The 17917-nt window shown below is 32.3% G+C and overlaps 1 protein-coding gene across 1 annotated transcript in view; it reads right to left on the bottom strand.

The window, feature by feature from the left end:
- Positions 1 to 17917, bottom strand: part of LOC113756545 (disease resistance protein RPM1-like) — a 27660-nt gene continuing 9743 nt past the window's right edge. Inside the window, exons 3-4 of the mRNA XM_027300183.1 lie at positions 13004 to 13079; positions 1 to 2049 (exon numbers count right to left, since the gene is read on the bottom strand). Coding sequence (XP_027155984.1) covers positions 1 to 2049; positions 13004 to 13079 — 2125 coding nt within the window. The remainder of the gene's footprint in view (positions 2050 to 13003; positions 13080 to 17917) is intronic.

The following is a 17917-nucleotide window of genomic DNA, read 5'->3' as shown; positions in this document are numbered from 1 at the left end:
TTAACGGAGACGATGTGTAACTCTCGAAGGTTGGTCAGCCTTGACAGGGAGGAGACCACCGTCTTCTCTCCTCAGCTTTGTGATCCATAATTGCCGCAACTGAATGAGCTTCCCAATCTCCCTTACTCTTTTACCACCATCTGCTTCTATAATTCTCAGAATCTCCAAGGAAGTAAGCTTTCCAATTCCATCCGGAGATTTAAAGCCCCAAACTGAAAGGTTATTTGAATAATCACCTATTCTGTATAGGCTGAGGGAACGGAGTTTTCTCAGCTTTAGAATTTCCACGGGCAACTCCGTTATAGTGGTTTCGGCCAGAATTAAAAATTCTAGGTTTTGAAGTTGCCCAATAGATTTTGGAATGATTTTAACTCTGGTGCCACTTAGATCCAGATACTCGAGATGAAATAGTTTGAAAACTTCCTTCGGGATGTTGTCCAGTTCAGCTCCCGTCAAATTTAAAACCTTTAGGAACTTGGGACCACCACATAAAAACTTGGACAAAAATGAAGTTGTGAGAGGACCTTCATACCCAAATGTTTCCACAGACCGAAGACACTTTAAGCTGCTGAAGCCTTGTGGAGGATTATCAGTGAAGTTATGGATTGCCAAGTGTCGAACATTGTCAGGCCATCTTGTGCAATATCCAGTGGCTATGGTTGTGAAACTCTGCTCTTTAGATTTTGAAACAATGATTTCACGCAAAATATCATGAAGACCACATTCCTTCAATCTGCCATCGTACCATGTGTCTTTAACTTGGATTAAGCTTCGGTTGACGAGTTCTTTTAGATATCTCATAGCTATATCAGTCGCTATCATTCCTTCTTCCTTTTCTATAAATCCTAGTACTAACCATTTATCAAGTAAGTTAGCGACATCAATTGGATGATCTTCAGGATAGATACTTAGATATAATACGCAGTTTTTAAGATGGTGAGGCAAATCACTGTAGCTAAGTAAGAGTATCTTTCTAATTCTATCAAGCTTACCGCTACCATCTACCTCACTGCCAAAGCCACGAAAAATCATCTCCCATTCATCTATCTTATCCTTGTCCTTCAAACCCAAAACACCACCCATTGTTACAATTCCAAGTGGTAGGCCCTCACATTTTTTTAGTATTTTTCTACAAACTTCTTCTAGATTTGAAGGGCAACCATTACTTTGAAATGTTCTATTGCAAAAAAGGGTCCAAGAATCATCATAAGAGAGAGGCTTCATCTGGATAAAGTCATGGGATGCTAAACAAGATGCATAAGCTACATCGGTAATTCGTGTTGTCAATACAACACGACTAGCAGTATTGCAGTCAGGCAATACATATTTGACAGTTTCCCAAGCATTTTGACTCCACACATCATCAAGGACAAGGATGTACCTTCTTTCTTTGAGGAAGTCTCTGACAAATTCGCTGAGCCTAATACCATCCATGGAATCCACTTGTGGAGGCACCGGCTGTCTGATTTCATCATACAATTGTTGAATCAAGTTCCTGAGGATGACTTTGAATTGAAAATTTTGAGAAACAGTTATCCAAGCATGGCTCTGAAATTGTTTCTTCACTGCAGCATCATCGTAGACCTTTTTCACCAGGGTGGTTTTACCGAGTCCCCCCATTCCCACCACTGAAACTACTTTCAAGTGGGAATGGTCATCAAGGATTTTGGAGGTGAGCTCTTTTTTGGGCTGATCGATGCCAACAAGCTTAGCTTCTTCAATTAGGAGTGCTTGATCACGAATATCACAATCTGCGCTTGCCACGTGCGAAGAGCGGGAGCCTATTTCTTGAGTACCATACAGAGACTGGTACCTCTGATGCCTTGCAGAAATCTCTACAACTCTGGCCTTGATATCTTTCATCTCTAAAGAAATCCGATGGCGGGCTTTCAAATTTTTCATTGAGTTGTAGATCTTTCCAAAACGGCCAAAGAATCCATCCGCGTGTCCACGAGCAAAGCGGAAGGTAAAATCATCGAGAACATCCTCTGTATCATAAGCAACTTCTCGAACCTGCTTTACCCATTCTTGGAGTTGAGAGTCATCGTACTTGACAGGGCGTCAGCCTGTGCAATAATAATAATAAATATAGAACCTAGCTACCACTAAAAGCAGTCAATAATTAATCCTAGGTACTGGAGCAGGGACTCTAGGTGTGCAATAGGTTACTTGATTCACCCTGTTCCCGAAGAGTTTGCTTAACCCGATATACCAGAATTAATTAGTTGACAAAAATTACTAAATAGTAGACAGTGGCAAGTAGGGTCGTCTCCTCAGGGACTGGAGATATCTGTCTCTTTTAAAGTCCAATTGATAAGGGGGGATTTCACCAGAATGAAACTAAAAACAATTAAGCAATTTAACTAAAAATGAATAAATAACTAGCACAAATATAGCAGGAATTTAATCAGGAATAAATAAATTCTAGCCAAGGATGCAACTACTCAGGCACAGTCCATTTATCCGATCATTGATGCAAGAGAGGTTCACTTAATTTATTAACAGGCTAGTTATAGCCATCGATGAACTCTAATGACCAATTTTTCCTTAATTTATAGGTGACCAAGGTACGACCATTAATCACCCCTAACCAGAAAAGTACTCCTAGGTACGACCATAGGAATTAATTCTCCAATTGCATTAATAACCAGAAAAACATAGCCCTAATCAATAACACGCTACGAGGGTTATTTAAATTAGATTGCACGTTCCCCTAATGTGTAAACACACCAGTTGCCACTAATATTAATCAATCAAACAATTACGGATTTAATTGACTAAATTGGCACGAGATTAATAAATCACATTGAACATCGGGCCCTTGACATCCAATTAATAAAATAATCCCATGAAAATTCAAGCAGACAACGTGCAAATATTAATAAATAAAGGAACACGTGAAAACTAATTAGATCTCACAGATTGTCGGGACTGCGCCGTCGAGTTGACCCTTGACTAGATGGAAGATTTAACCACGCCGCATAATAAAAGTACCACACGAATTAATAGATTGCAAAGACATTGCGTTTTCTATTAAGAAGCAAGGAATAAAAGGTGTTTTTCCCGTTGGGGAATATTGTCGAACACCTGGCGTGTGTCAGAGGCCAGTCAGGAGAAGGAAAAAAAGAAAAACTAAAGACTAGGCTAAAAACTAAAACTAAAAAGGTGGTCCTTCCTTCCCTACGTTATCCCTATTTAAGAAACAAAAGAAAGATAGACTAAAGCTCTCTAGGTGGTCCCCACACATGTGGAAAAAGCTCTAAGAATACTTCTTGTTCCAAGTCTCCTTACGTAGCTTTCTTTGAAGAGCCCAAATGACTTATAGCTTTGTGGTCCCCACCAATCAAAGGGCCTAAGGACTGAAGCCCTTAGAAGTCTCCATATTCTCCATGAAATCCCTCCTCTTTGGTAGTTTTCTATTTCATTCCTGAAATTAAGTCATGGTACCAAATATAAGTAAATATCAGCAATTAACACAATATTTGGCAGGGATAAAAGGGGAAATTAATAATAAAATTACTAACAAATGATACCCTATCAGTCCTCCTTTGCTTCAGCTTGTCGGAGGAAAGCTTTCATGCTGCCGAGTTCATCTTTGATGAACTGAACATCTGGTCGAAGTCCTTCCTAAAGCGTGCTCTCTTGGGAAAGTAAGGTGGAGAGCTGCTTAATTAGAAAGCCTACAACACTCTCGGCCATATTCCTCAGTTAAATTTTACAGGAGTTGGTTCTCTTGCGGAAACAACCACAAGCAACTAAAATGTGGCAAACTTGGGAAAGTGTGCTGTTTTCTCTGCTGCAAAGGGCAGGGTTAACTAGCTCGTTGGAAATATCAAGCTCATGTTCAGGAAAGTCGTCCTTTCCTTTCTGTGATTTGTGGGGCCTGAATTGAAGTTGTCCGTAGAATATCGAGTCAGTAATAATAGATAGACCCGTAGAATTCAACAATCAATCTTTCCTCACACGGATCCTCAATGCCATTTTTCGATGTTAATTCAGTGCCACTTTTATATTTATATCAAATATCTTATTTATTTAATTTATCATATATTATTTATTTAAATTTCTTCTACCATCACATAATAATTGAAATTGACACTAAATTTGACATCCAATAGTGAAATAAAGGATCCCAACTGATCTTTCCTTTTCATTAGTTGGCAGCTGAATGCATGGAATCCGCACTGCACTTATCTAGGGATGCCAATGGGACGGGTACCAGCGGGGATCATTGGGGCGGGAGTGGAGCGGGGACGGGACGGGACGGGGGAGGGAATTTTCCCCCGTTTACCCCCCACCGATTTTTCAAAAAATATATATATGTATATAAAATTATATATAATAATATTATCAATTATACTATTAATTATAAATATCTATTAAAATTATTAATTATTTATACTAAATTTATTAATACATTTATGTTAAATTCCTAACTACACTTAATACAATAACACTTTTTAAAAAAAAATACAATAATAATTTAGTAATTATTATTTGTATCAAAAGTGAAAATTTGATTATTTTAGTTACATTTATATTATCATATTAGATTGTATTTAAATAACCTTTGTTTAAATTATTTGTATGAGTTTCAATTGTGAAAGTTATAATGTAATAATGTAAATTGGGTGATTGTATTGATATTTTAGTATTTGATTATTTGCTCAAATTTAATTATAGTAAAAATATATTATAATAAAAATTTTAATCTACGAGTGCCCTCGCAGCGCACCGGACAGGAGGGGGAAGCTGACGGGACGAGACGGGGGAATCAAAATGCAAGGTGGGTGGCGGGGGATCCCTACACTTACCCAGGCGTTGTTTCCTTTATTATATCCCGGACCCTCTATCTGTAGTTAGGCCTGTCAATCGGGCCTAATGAGCCGGGCTTTGATAAGCTCAAGTTCAGCTCATTTAATTTGAATCATTTTCGGGTTTCGGGCTATGAGTTTCGAGTTCGTAAATGTGAAGCTCATACTCAGCTCACATAATATTCGGGTTGTGAGTCTTAATCGGGTTTAGCCCAAGCTCACTTATTACTCCTTAATTTTCTTAATATAATTACTATAACTATTAAGTTGTAAAACTAATTTAACATTTACAAGACTATAATATTAAAACTAAACATGAACAAATAATAGTTCTTAAAACGTATATAAACCAAAAATTTTTCAACAATATTTATATTTAATCCATTCAAAATGCATGAAAAATAGTAATAAAACATGCAATCATAAGCCAATACATCTTTAAAAGTTGAAACTTTTTTTATAATCTTGTGATTTAAATCCAAATATGCTTGATGATTTTTGTGTTTGTAGACCAAAAAAAAATCAACCAATATTATGCCAATACAAAAATTTACTCAACCAATAAGAAAAATTAGAGATTTAGTTATGCATTACCAATATTGGCTCTCAAGAAAGCTCATGAAAGAGTTTTTAGATGTATTTTTGTGTTTTGTAATTTATGTATATATTTAGTATTTAGTAATAATATATTTGGATATATAATTATACATAATATCAAAATATAAATATTATATATATAGGTAATTAAAGGGCCGGGCCTATATCGGGTTTGAACCTAATAAGGCCCAAGCTCGGCTCACATTTAATTCGGGCCTAATTTTTAGGCTCAACTCAGACCGGCTCACTAAATGATCGGGATCGGGCTTTCTGTCGGGCCGAAGCGAGCCGAGCTCGGGCTGGCCCAGCCCCATTGACAGTCCTATCTGTAGTAGTTGTTGGGTATGAATTCGTCGTTCCTTAGCATTTATTTATCTATTGCTTTTGTTCGTAAGAACTAAGAAGTCGTTGTTCTTTTGTGTGTGTCAATACTTTTTGCTTTTAGAAATGAAACGCGTAATTCGTATATATAACAAAAACGCGTGCACTTGATCGTGATTTCGTGCTTTTTATGTTTGCTTCTTTTATATGTATAATTGGTACATATAAAAGTGTAACGGATCTTTTGTCCCACACTCTGTACTACTCTCTATCTCATTTTTTATTATATTGCTTTTTTTTCTACATAAATATTATGTTTTAGTTCCTTTTTGTTTCCTTAAAATCTAATAACTATTAACTGAGTAATGCAACAAATTTAACAAAATAAAAAATTCAAAATGCATAAAATATGAGATTTTTTAATGAATTTTTTGCTGTATTTTTTAACTTTGTATTATATATTACTCTTTTGAAACTGTTGTATTTATTTTTTATTCAATCAATCGTTATTGGATCTTAAGGAAATAAAAAAGAATTAAAACATAATATTTATGTAGAAAAAATAACAATATAATAAAAATGAGACAGAGTGTAGCACAGGATATAGGACAGAAAATTCGTCACGATATAAAAGGCTTATGGGTCCACATGGGCTTAGGCAACCGGTAGGCAATCGTAGCAGAGGAATGTGGGACTTTTCTAAAGGACTAAATTGCATATATGCTTATAGACTAGATTCGGTTGTAAATTAATCATCATCTAGGCAAATGCTCAATTGGGAGAACATAAAGAGCCGAGAGACAGAAAGACACAAATGCCAAATTACTTTTCTCAAAACCTGAATCCGATGCCATCATTTTCCAATATTAATAATATTCAATTTTTATGCATATGATTGTGAAAAATTCCTCCAATTTCTCTTATGGTAGCCAACTTTATTACTGAACCAAGTATCTAAAACTAACCGTTTGTTAAAAGTTCATTATTCACTACCACTATCAGTAGTTAATGGTAATGGATTTTTGTTGACCTATGAAATGTTTGGTAACTAAAAATATATAGGTATACCTTTTACATTTTTTCCCTTTTGCCTACTTTTTTTTTCTTCTAAATTTTCTTCGCTCTCTCAATTTGTTCTAGTATTTTCAAGTTAATATTATACTAGTGTACATGACACATTATAAGCGTATACAAGTAATTAAAAGTATAGTGAAACCTCTGCAAATTAATAAATTTGAGACCATACAATTTTTATTAATTTAAAGAGGTACTAATTAATTGATAAATTAATAATATATTATGTTCTCGAGTGTACTTACAATTCAAAGAAACATCCATTTAATCAACTAAAATTTTATTTTGTTTTATGTAAATTTTGATTTTCACTATAATTTGGTTATCCTTATCATTAGATAATATTAATATTTAAAAAGCCAAAAAATTTTGACACTACTTTACTAGTCAAATTTGTGATTTATAGCCTGTCATGTGCAGTACAACTAACTGCGGAGTTACGACTTAAGTTGATAACCATCTAGTTATTTCAATAGTTGAAATGTTCAATCTTTGAAACCTTTATATTATGTGATTTATGTTTATGATTATTTTATCTATAATCTCAATTCTAGTTTCTTGGAGTACTATGTTAATTATGTTTATGATTACTCATCTACAAATTCGATTTCGATTTAAAAGTCACAATGTTACATATAAGATTACTTATCTAATTTCTAAATTTAAATTAAAATCTACCAGATCAATTATTTCATGATTTTGGTTTCTTGAAGCATTATGTTAATTATGTTTCTAATAATTCATCTATTATTTTGATTCCAGTTAAAAAGCCACTATCTATGCAACATATAAAGTTAGAGAGATCGCAATTAGTGCAACTTTTTTATGTCATTTTTTAAACTTTTTATTTTATCCTTAAAAAAAATAATTTTTGCTCTGACTATTTAATCACATTTTGCCAATATAATAGCTCTAAATATTGTAACTACTAAATTACAATAACCTTATAAACCAAAATTTTTTTGATAAATTTATAATAAATGTAATTACATAAAAAAATATTTTTATATAAAATTAATGACAATTTTTGGGTGCATACAAATGCCCATAAGTTGTTGAGGGGCATACATGTTATTTCTCCTAAAAGTACAATGGACCTTGTGTGAAACTTCTTCTACTTTCTGGTCACTACTTTTAATACCTTTTCTCTGCCCTACTCCACAGTGATGTGTTGTTCCTTTGCTCTTCCCACCATGCCTAGGTAAGTCAGCTTCCACCATAGATGAAATCTGTATAATTGAAACTCATGAAAATTGTCTGATAGCTTTGGAATGGGGATTGTCTGTTAAATTTTCTTAACTGATTATGTCTATTTGTATCTCTTGTATATAGTATAGGTTTTCTTTTGTACTTGAGAGCTTTTTCTCTTGTAAAAAACGTTATTGCTCATATTAATATAAACTTTTACAGTTTTGCGTAAACATGAAAAAACTTATAATAGCAAATTTAGTATTTGTAAATTGAGGATTATCACATTTTCCTTTTCTTAATCTGTTTAGCAACCATTTGTCTCCAAATTTTTTTCTTTATTTTTCTTGAGATTTTTTTTTCATGAATATTATTTCTTGTAGCTGTTGATTTCTTATTCTGATGGCTGGCGATTATTTTTATTTGTTCTGCCAGTGCGATTTTTTTTAAAATGCCCAAGTTAGCCTTCACTAATCAAATCCCTTTTAACATTTCCTCTAACTTTTTGTTCTGCCAGAGTCAAACTTGCAAGGCTGTTTCTGCTAAACATAGTCAGACAATCAAGTGGTCACATAGAAATTCAGAATGTTAAATTTTAAAGTCCGTAAAACCTTTTAGATGTAAAGTTCGAAACAAAAGCTACAAAAGGATATTTCTTCTTTCTTTTTCTTTCGAATTAGACCAAGTTATGATTTTTATAGATAAATTTCTGCGCTGCTATGGATTCTGTGATCACCAACACTACTATCCAATAAATCGCAAACAAAGTAAGGGGGCGCTTGGTTCAAGCTTAGGAATTGGAATTGTAATTGGAATCATAGACTCTGGTTTTGGAATTAAAATTTTTCATTCCAATATCTTGCTTGGTTCACACATTGGAATTAGCATTATTCCAATTCCTGATGCTTGGTTTGATGAGTGTTTCGGAATTAAATGCAATTAAATTTCAAATTTACCCCTGATATAACAATTCTTCTAAAACAAAAGAATTACACATACGACAAATTAACATTTTCATAATTGTAACTACAATAGTTATTAACTTTTTGATAAAACATAAGAAAATCATAAATAATAAAAAAATTAATACCAGAAAATAAATATAGTGGCTGCATTAACAAGGAGTAAATTCCCAAAAAAAGGAGTTTTTAAACAATCACCCAAAAGGTGACGATTTTTGAGTCTCTTCTCAAAGGGTGAAAAATGCATCCAAGGAATGTGTTCTTCCAAATAAAAACGCAACTTTCAAATACGTTATTTTATGTTTTGGAAATTTGTTTAAATATGAAAAATTGGTTAAATAGCCCATAAGATACCAGCTCTTTATGGGAAACTGGCAGGTTTTGTACCAGCTTTATGGGAAAAATTGATTAAATAGTGCCCAAAGGAAGAAAAAAAGAGGGTAGGTTCGTCATAAATGTTTTTGCTCGGGAATGAGTTGAGGGTTTTGTCCAAAACCTCCCAATTTACTCAGGAATGGTGAAAGTCCGATTTTTTAGAAATGATTCCAGAAATTGCATTCCAATAGACTTAACCCAAGCAACAAATAAGGGGTTCATTCCATTATTTGATTCCCAAACCTTTTAACCAAGCAGCCCCTAAATTTCATAAGTGAATAAGCAAGAAAAGAATTAATTTTTACCTTTTTTATTTAGATATTCAATAACCTCAAGAAATCTGTGAATACATGAATACCAAAGGTGAGATATAAGAGGAACTTGCGACATCAAAACAAACCGCAACGGATCTTCTATCTCATACCCTGTGCCATTTTTTGTCCCACTTTTTATTATATTGCTATTTCTCCTTTATAAAAATCATGTTTTAGTTCTTTTTTGTTTCCTTAAGATCCAATAACTATTAATTCAGTAAAAAATAAATACAATAGTTTCAAAAAAGCAATATAAAAGTCAATGCTATCCAACTCACTCTTTTAGAAGTTTTGGATGTTGCTGTTGTATGTTTATTAGTCAAAGAAGAGATGTGGAAAGGTGGGGCTGAGTGATTGTGGCCACAAACGGTAGGGAGAGTGTCTTGGATGGGCACGTGTAAAGGGTTGTTGTGACCTGCAACCTACGTTGAATGGGATTGTAACCGTAAATGTGAAATGTGGAGTGTATAAATTAAGCAACTTGGAAAGTGAGAGGGTCGCACGCGAAAGTAAGATGTTGAGTGCTTAAATTAAGCAACGTGCAAAGTGAGAGGGTCCTACGCAAAAGTCAGGGCAGGCAAAAGGACGCAAAGCTTAACGGAGAAGTTAAACACTGTAAGCATATAAAATGAAGAATTTAATAAATTTAAGCATTAAATTTATAATGAATAAATTATGGATTCCAACCTCAGGTGTTAAATTTATAATGAATAAATTATTACTTTATTTTAAATAAAACCCGTAAATCTGGTTTGTTAAATTATACCATAATCATTTATTATACAGGTATATTATGATTACTTACTTACTAAAGTACTAAGTTTTAATCATTAATAAAACATCTTATCATTATTTCAAATAAACTTCCTAATACTACTTTGAGATAAGGTTTTAATGTAAAAATTATACGTGCATTCCAAAAAACCAAAAAATGGTAAATTTTGATCCTTAATCATTTTTATTGTCATGTTATTAGTAAGAATTACTATTTATGTATAAAAACTTACTGTTATTTGAACTAAAATGACTCTTTTAAAAGTAAGTTTGGGATATAAAGTAGTAATCTATTTATTTAAAAATTAAGTTTAATATTTATTCAAATTTACCTTTTGAGGTATAAAAGTTACTAATTTATTACGCTTAACTTACTATTTTAGATGGGAAACTTACTTCCATAATTTTAGGTGTTATTCTATTTAGGTGAATAGGTCCAACAATAAATCAAATGATCGCTAAAAGTGCAACAACATGTTATATTAGGTAAAAACTATTTCGCTACCATAACTATCGTTTAGTATCTATATCTATATCTATATGTATTGCTGAGAGGGTTTTGGATAAGGAGCTTCCAAAATTGTCAAAAGTCTGAATGCTATTTTAATAGAATTTTACATTTTTATAATTAAAAAATATTTATCTCTTAACTAATCATGTAACCGCCCCTACAAATCCTATAATCATGCTCATATTTTTTCCACATTTCCCTCGAGTTTTTTCTAGGAATGGCAACGGGACGGGGTTGGGGCGGGGGAGCCCTCCCCCATCCCCCGCCCCGCTGCCTACAAACTCCCCCTGCCCCCGCCCCATCCCCCGCCTCCTACTCCCCCCGCGCCCGCCCGCTTCCCCCGCCGGGGCACCCGCGGAGTTAATAAAATTTTTCCCGCAGGGTTAATAAAATTTTATTATAGTTAAATTTTAATAAATAATTAAGTACTAGAATATCAACATATCATCAAGTTACTATTCACCCCGCGGGGTTAATAAAATTTTTTCCGCGGGGTTAATAAAATTTTATTATAGTTAAATTTTAATAAATAATCAAGTACTAGAACATCAATACATCATCAAGTTATTATTCATTTTAATTTTACAATTGAAACTCATAAAAACAATCAAACAAAAGTTATTTGAATACAATCCAACATGATGAAATAAATACAACTAAAATAGTTAAGTTTTCACTTTTGGTACAAATACAATCACTAATTCATTATTGTGTTTGTGCTTTTTTTTTGAGAAAAAAGTGTTATTCTATTAAGTGTAATTAGAAATTTAGTATAAATGTATTAGTAAATTTAGTATAACTAATTAATAAATTCTATTAGTAGACATGTCTAATTATTCGTATAATTGATAATATCAATTATATTACATACACTAATATACATTATATAATACATCTAACTAATAATATCATTATCATAAGTTTATAACTAATTAAATTACATATTATATATTATTATATATATAATTTTTTTTTGCGGGTGGAGGGGCGGGGGAATACTCCCGCCCCCCGTCCCGTTTCTAAACGGGGGAAAAAATTTCCCCCCGCCCCTGCCCCGAGAGCCCCCCGCAGGGCGGTTGCCCGCGGGCACCCGCCCCCATTGCCATCCCTAGTTTTTTCCACTACCCCATAAAATTCAAACTCCTAAACTTTATCCGTTGGCACCCGCCCCCATTGCCATCCCTAGTTTTTTCCACTACCCCATAAAATTCAAATTCCTAAACTTTAACTAACGGATAATAACCATCCCTATAAAATGATATCTGCAAATTCCAATTCACATCTCACATTTATTACTGACACTTATCATATCACTTATAGTAATAACTAATCGTTAATTTAAGAAATTTGCAACTACGAAAGTCAAATATCCAAAATTTAGGAGCCTGTTTAAATTACAATTTTCACAATTCAACATATCTTATTGTCATAATATATTTTACTCTCACAATCATTCACAAATTATAAAGGGATTAAAAATAAATAATTTTTTTAATAAAAAATTAATTCAAAGGTAGTTAATTCACACACACACACACACATATATTCTCATAATATAAACTTAAATTATAAAAAATTAGGAGGGCTAACTTTTTTTTACACAAATATTTACACAATATGAATTAAAATTTTTGAAACTTTGGGAAGAAGGGACCTATGGCCCCGATTAGCCCCTATTAGTTTGGGAATGTTTGGATACCAGATTTCTCCAAATAATATTTTGCTTATATCATAAACACATTTTTCAACCCACCTTTTTATCTCACATACATAATATTACAAAATGTGCTATCGTAATTAATTCAAATAATATTTTAAATAACACTCTATCCAAACAAATTTCAATAGCGTCTTAGTTCCAAATCTGCAAGATTACAAAAGAAAAAATAATTGATCACAAAATGAATTTTACACTATGGTGATCCCACTCAAATGTAGTTATTTCACGCACACACGCACACATATATACTTATATATATATACTCATAATATAAACTAAAATTATAATAAATTTGGAGGGCCAGTTTTATTTTACACAAATATTTATATAATATGAATTAAAATTTTTAAAACTTGGGGAGGAGGGCTATGACCTCCATTAGCCCCCATTGGTTCCATTATTGATTTCAATGGCATCTTAATTTCAAACCTGCAAAATTACAAAGAAAAAAAAAAATTGATCACAAAGCAAATCTCACACCATAGTGATCCCAATGAAATATTTTAAAAAGATTCAACAAATCACTTCAAAAAAAATACAAGTCTTGCTGAACTTTTTTTGTAGTACGAATTCTTCAAAATTCAATAGAATTAATTAAACTACTAATATTAAATTTCATACTAAAGGTTGATTGGTGTAAAAAATGTTCGCACCTTTGTACAAGATTATCAAATCGAATGCATAATGTTGGTAAGTATTTCATTTTAAAATAAAAAAATGCAATTATATTTATTTCTATCCATATATCATTCATTTTCTAATATAAATTAATATTATTATTTTAAGATGCATCTTCCGCAAAAACACAATTCTTGAATGATTTACAGTTTTTGTCATACTTTGAACTATTGTTAGACAAATCTTAAATTTTAATTATGTTGGTATAATTTTTTTAACTTTTTTCAAATTAAAATGGTATAATCTTTTAATTTATTTTAATAATGTAAGCGCCGTGCGTAGCACGGATATTCACACTAGCTGTCCTTGTATGACCGAGCTTGAGAGTTTGAGCATGTTTTGGTTGAATGTTATAATTCAAAATTTGGGGTTTGGAGGGAATAGGTTATATCCATTGTAATCAAAACTCAAACAAATGTGGGGATAAACCTGGTTGTCACAACAAACTATACAAATGTGGGGATAAACCTTAGTTAGTAAGTACTCATAATATACCTGTATAATAAATGATTATAGGTATAATTTAACATTTTTCTGTATTTATATATTTTAAAATACTATGAAAAGTGGTTTTGTAAAATATGTAATAAAATTTTGTCTTATCATAAGTTTGTGATCATTTTAAATTTTTTAAAAGTTTGAAAGTTTGGATAACAATAACAACAAATCTTCCTAGTTACATGTAGAATATCACTTGTTTCTATATCACAATTTTTATAATTTAACACCTATGAATATAATAAGATAAAATTATTATTTTATAATACGATAAAATTTTATTATTTTCTAAGGTTATGTGAAAGGTCAAAATATTTTTCACACAATATTTTAAAATATATAAGTGCAAAAGAATATTAAATTATACATATAATCATGCATTATACAAGTATGTTACGAGTACTTACTAACTAATGTACTAAGTTTTAATCATTTATAAAATATTTTATTGTTATTTCAAATAAGCTTCCTAGTATTGATTTGGTATAAGCCATAAAGGATTGAGTGATTTGAGTCAGCTGCTTCTGTGTAATTTTGACTGTGGTTAACGAACTCAATGATTTAGTTTGTCTAACTTAGGTTAGTGGAAAAATGGGTCACAGTTGGCTGGAATAAAATTGTAATAAACCCGCTTTCCAATAAAAAATCAACTCTTTATGGCTTTTCTCCATTATAAGAACAGAGTACCCCTATTCCTAAAAAAAAATTATTTATCGGATAAAATAGAAATAAACCCGTTTTTCAATAAAATCCTAACTCTTTATGTCTTTCCTCTATTATAAGAACCATGTACCCATTTTGCCATAAACAAATTTATTTATCGAATAAAAAAATTTATTTATCAAAAAAATAAAAATAAACCCGTTTCTCAATAAAACATCAGCTCTTTATGGCTTTCCTCCCTTATAAGAAAAGAGTATCCATTTTGCCATAAACAAATTTGTTTATCGGATAAAATAAAAATAAATTCTTTTTTCAATAAAAAATCAGTTCTTTATGACTTTCCTCCATTATAAGAATATAGTACCCATTTTTCTAAAAAAAAATTATTTATCGAATAAAATAAAAATGAACCCATTTTTCAATAAAGCACCAGCTCTTTATAGTTTTCCTCTATTATAAGAACAGAGTACCCATTTTTTCATAAATAAATTTATTTATCGGATGAAAAAATAAATATATTTTTCAATAAAATACCAGTTCTTTATGACTTTCCTCCGTTCACTACAACAAAAAAGGGTATTAGCGACAACAACTTTAGCAAGAAGTAGAAAGCTTGACGCTATTAAGAGGCTTATAGCAAGAAAAAGGTCAATACCTCACCAAAAATTGGAGCCATCATATACTCTGCGAGGGCAAGGACTTTTCTCGCTTAAAATTCTTGCCAAAAGGAGTGCGGGAAAGCTTCCCTCCAAATACTGATTCTAGTGGGCCAAAGTTTCTATGTTATTGGTGAGAAATCAAGGGTGCTTTTTTTGTGAAAATTTTAAAATTTTGCTCCTTTCCAATTTTTAGCAGAGCTGCGCATTGAAAATTTTTCAACCATTCCTGGCACAACACTTGTCAAGCGTAGCACCACATGAATTCCAAGCCTTCCATACTTGCAAGGCTACTTTCCCAAATATTGTTATCAGATCAGAGCCCTTGAAAGTTCAATCGCAACCTCCCCTGCACCTTTCTCCTTCTATCTCTCTTTCCCTCTCTATCAATTTCAGTTTCCCGTAGACATATGGTTCCCCTCTTCCTCTCTAGCATCCAAATCTGAATTTATACAATCATGGACACACTTTAAAGACCCTTCCGATGCAATGGCGACTTCAAGGAAAAGGGACAGTGTAGGTTTTTAATATGTTATTTTCATCTCTGTTTTGTCAATTGCCTTTTTCTTGCATGTTTGGTCAATTTAACAATCGCAAGATAAACTTTTTGAAATTGTAGGCTTCTACTTCAGTGGATTAGAGTGAATGGGCATCTCAGTTGGAGTAGAGAAAGGGGTCTTACTGGAAGGCAAAATGAAAACGGCCCGTCAAAATTTCAGATCTAAGATTTCAGGTAGTCTCCAACATATTTTCATACTAGAATTCTTCCTTCCACGATTTGATTTTTCCCCTGCTTTGTCGTATTGTTCAATCTCCTCTCTTTACCACTCTCGCTTCCATTCCTCCGTACCTCTCGTTGCCCAGCCCTAATTGTCCCCTTTTGTTGTCCCAAACGCCCTGTATCAATTTTTGAATGCTAAACACTGATTATGACGTGTTCTAAGATTTAAGCCTTATTTATTCGGTGACTTATCTGAAATTTTGGATGACTTTCTACTCCGGTTGGTGATTAGGATTGATGGTGTAGGTGATTTTGCTTGTCTTTGGACTGGTTTGTGGTGGTTCATCATTATCTATTGTTTTGTGTTTCGGTGTTGTAGGACCATTCATGAAGCATATTTTTTCCCTTCCTTTGGGTTAATTCTAATGCTTTCATTGCGTTGCATGTGATTCTCTTAGGTGATAACTTCTCCTCCTCCTGAATGTTTGTGCAAGTTTTAATGCCTTTGGTCTTTTTGCTTTTTGATGATTTAATTTTTTGTTTATTTCTTAACTAAAGATCTAGTAAATAGAATATAGTTTTCTTTTAAGTGAACATACTGGACAAAAATAATAAGGATTAAAAAAAAAGGATCTCATTGGCTATTTGCACCTTGGAAGCCTTGTTGGTAGTAAAATCTAATTCCTTTTTCCAAGTTCATTTCATGCTTTCCAAGTCCGAAAGTTACGCTTGTTTAGCTACTTCTCAATTTTGAATGAGTGAATGCATTTACTATTTTTGTGTTGAAGGAAACAGCCTTGGCGTTACTTTACGATTGGTTTCATGTCAATTGGGGTCATAATGATTTCTTCATCTTAAGTACATGCTACCAACTTGTAGTTTGAAATTCAGTTCACATTTTGTACTTGTGGTTAATAAAAGTGATCCTTAGCATTTCTTTTAAAGTCCCTCATTTTCATTTCTTTTCATGCAACAATATGAGGATCAATGTCTTAGTTGATATATGTAGGCTAATGCAGGTTTAATTTATCTAACTACCAATGTAAATTTCTGTTTAATAATTTTTTTTCCATTGGACTCTGTAGGTTGATGGTGGATTGTAGTAAACCTGGCTATGAAGCTCTTACAAGCTACTTCGATTATGGACTTCGCCAATTAATGCAAACATGATACTCATTGTATATCGGTACATCGTCTATCTTAGCATTTGTTATCCCTGGCAATTTTGGTTGTACATATTAAAGCCTAATTAGGATTTGATTTGAGTATCTTTGTGCTTTGTACTGTTGATAGTATTGGTTGTAATATATTGTTGCTCGTTTTGTATTTGTAATGACAAATTGGTTTGTTATTTCGTATAAAATTTTTGCTATATCTCAATATTGACATTAATGATACCTCTTGCTAGAAAAATGGTTGAAAAAAAAAAAGTAGCAACTACAGTCACAAAGCTGCTTTTGGCAACTTTCTTGCAAGAAAATCATTTAGTTGCATTTGATCGTCTTTGGTAAGGGGTCGATGGTTTCTAATTAAAGAAGTTACTTGTTTATGACAAAATGGGCACTCTTTTCTTATAATGGAAAAAAGTCATAAAGAATTGGTGTTTTATTGAAAAATGAGTTTATTTTTATTTTATCCGATAAACAAATTTCTTTTTGCTTTCAAAATAGGTACTCTGTTTTTATAATGGAGGAAAATCATAAAGAGCTGATGTTTTATTGAAAAAATGGGTTTATTTTTATTTTATCTGATAAATAAATTTGTTTATGGAAAAATGGGTACTCTGTTCTTAAAATGGAGGAAAGTCATAAAGAGCTGATCTTTTATTGAAAAACGGGTTTATTTTTATTTTATCCAATAAATAAATTTATTTATGAGAAAATGGGTACTCTGTTCTTATAATGGAGGAAAGCCATAAAGAGCTGGTCTTTTATTAGAAAATGAATTTATTTTTATTTTATTCAATAAATAAATTTAGTTATAAAAAAATGGGTACCCTGTTCTTATAATAGAGGAAAGCCATAAAGAGCAGGTCTTTTATGGGAAAGTGA

The sequence above is a fragment of the Coffea eugenioides genome, unplaced genomic scaffold (assembly GCF_003713205.1).
Source record: "Coffea eugenioides isolate CCC68of unplaced genomic scaffold, Ceug_1.0 ScVebR1_23;HRSCAF=104, whole genome shotgun sequence".
Taxonomy (NCBI): domain Eukaryota; kingdom Viridiplantae; phylum Streptophyta; class Magnoliopsida; order Gentianales; family Rubiaceae; genus Coffea; species Coffea eugenioides.
This window is presented reverse-complemented; position numbering and strand designations above follow the sequence as displayed.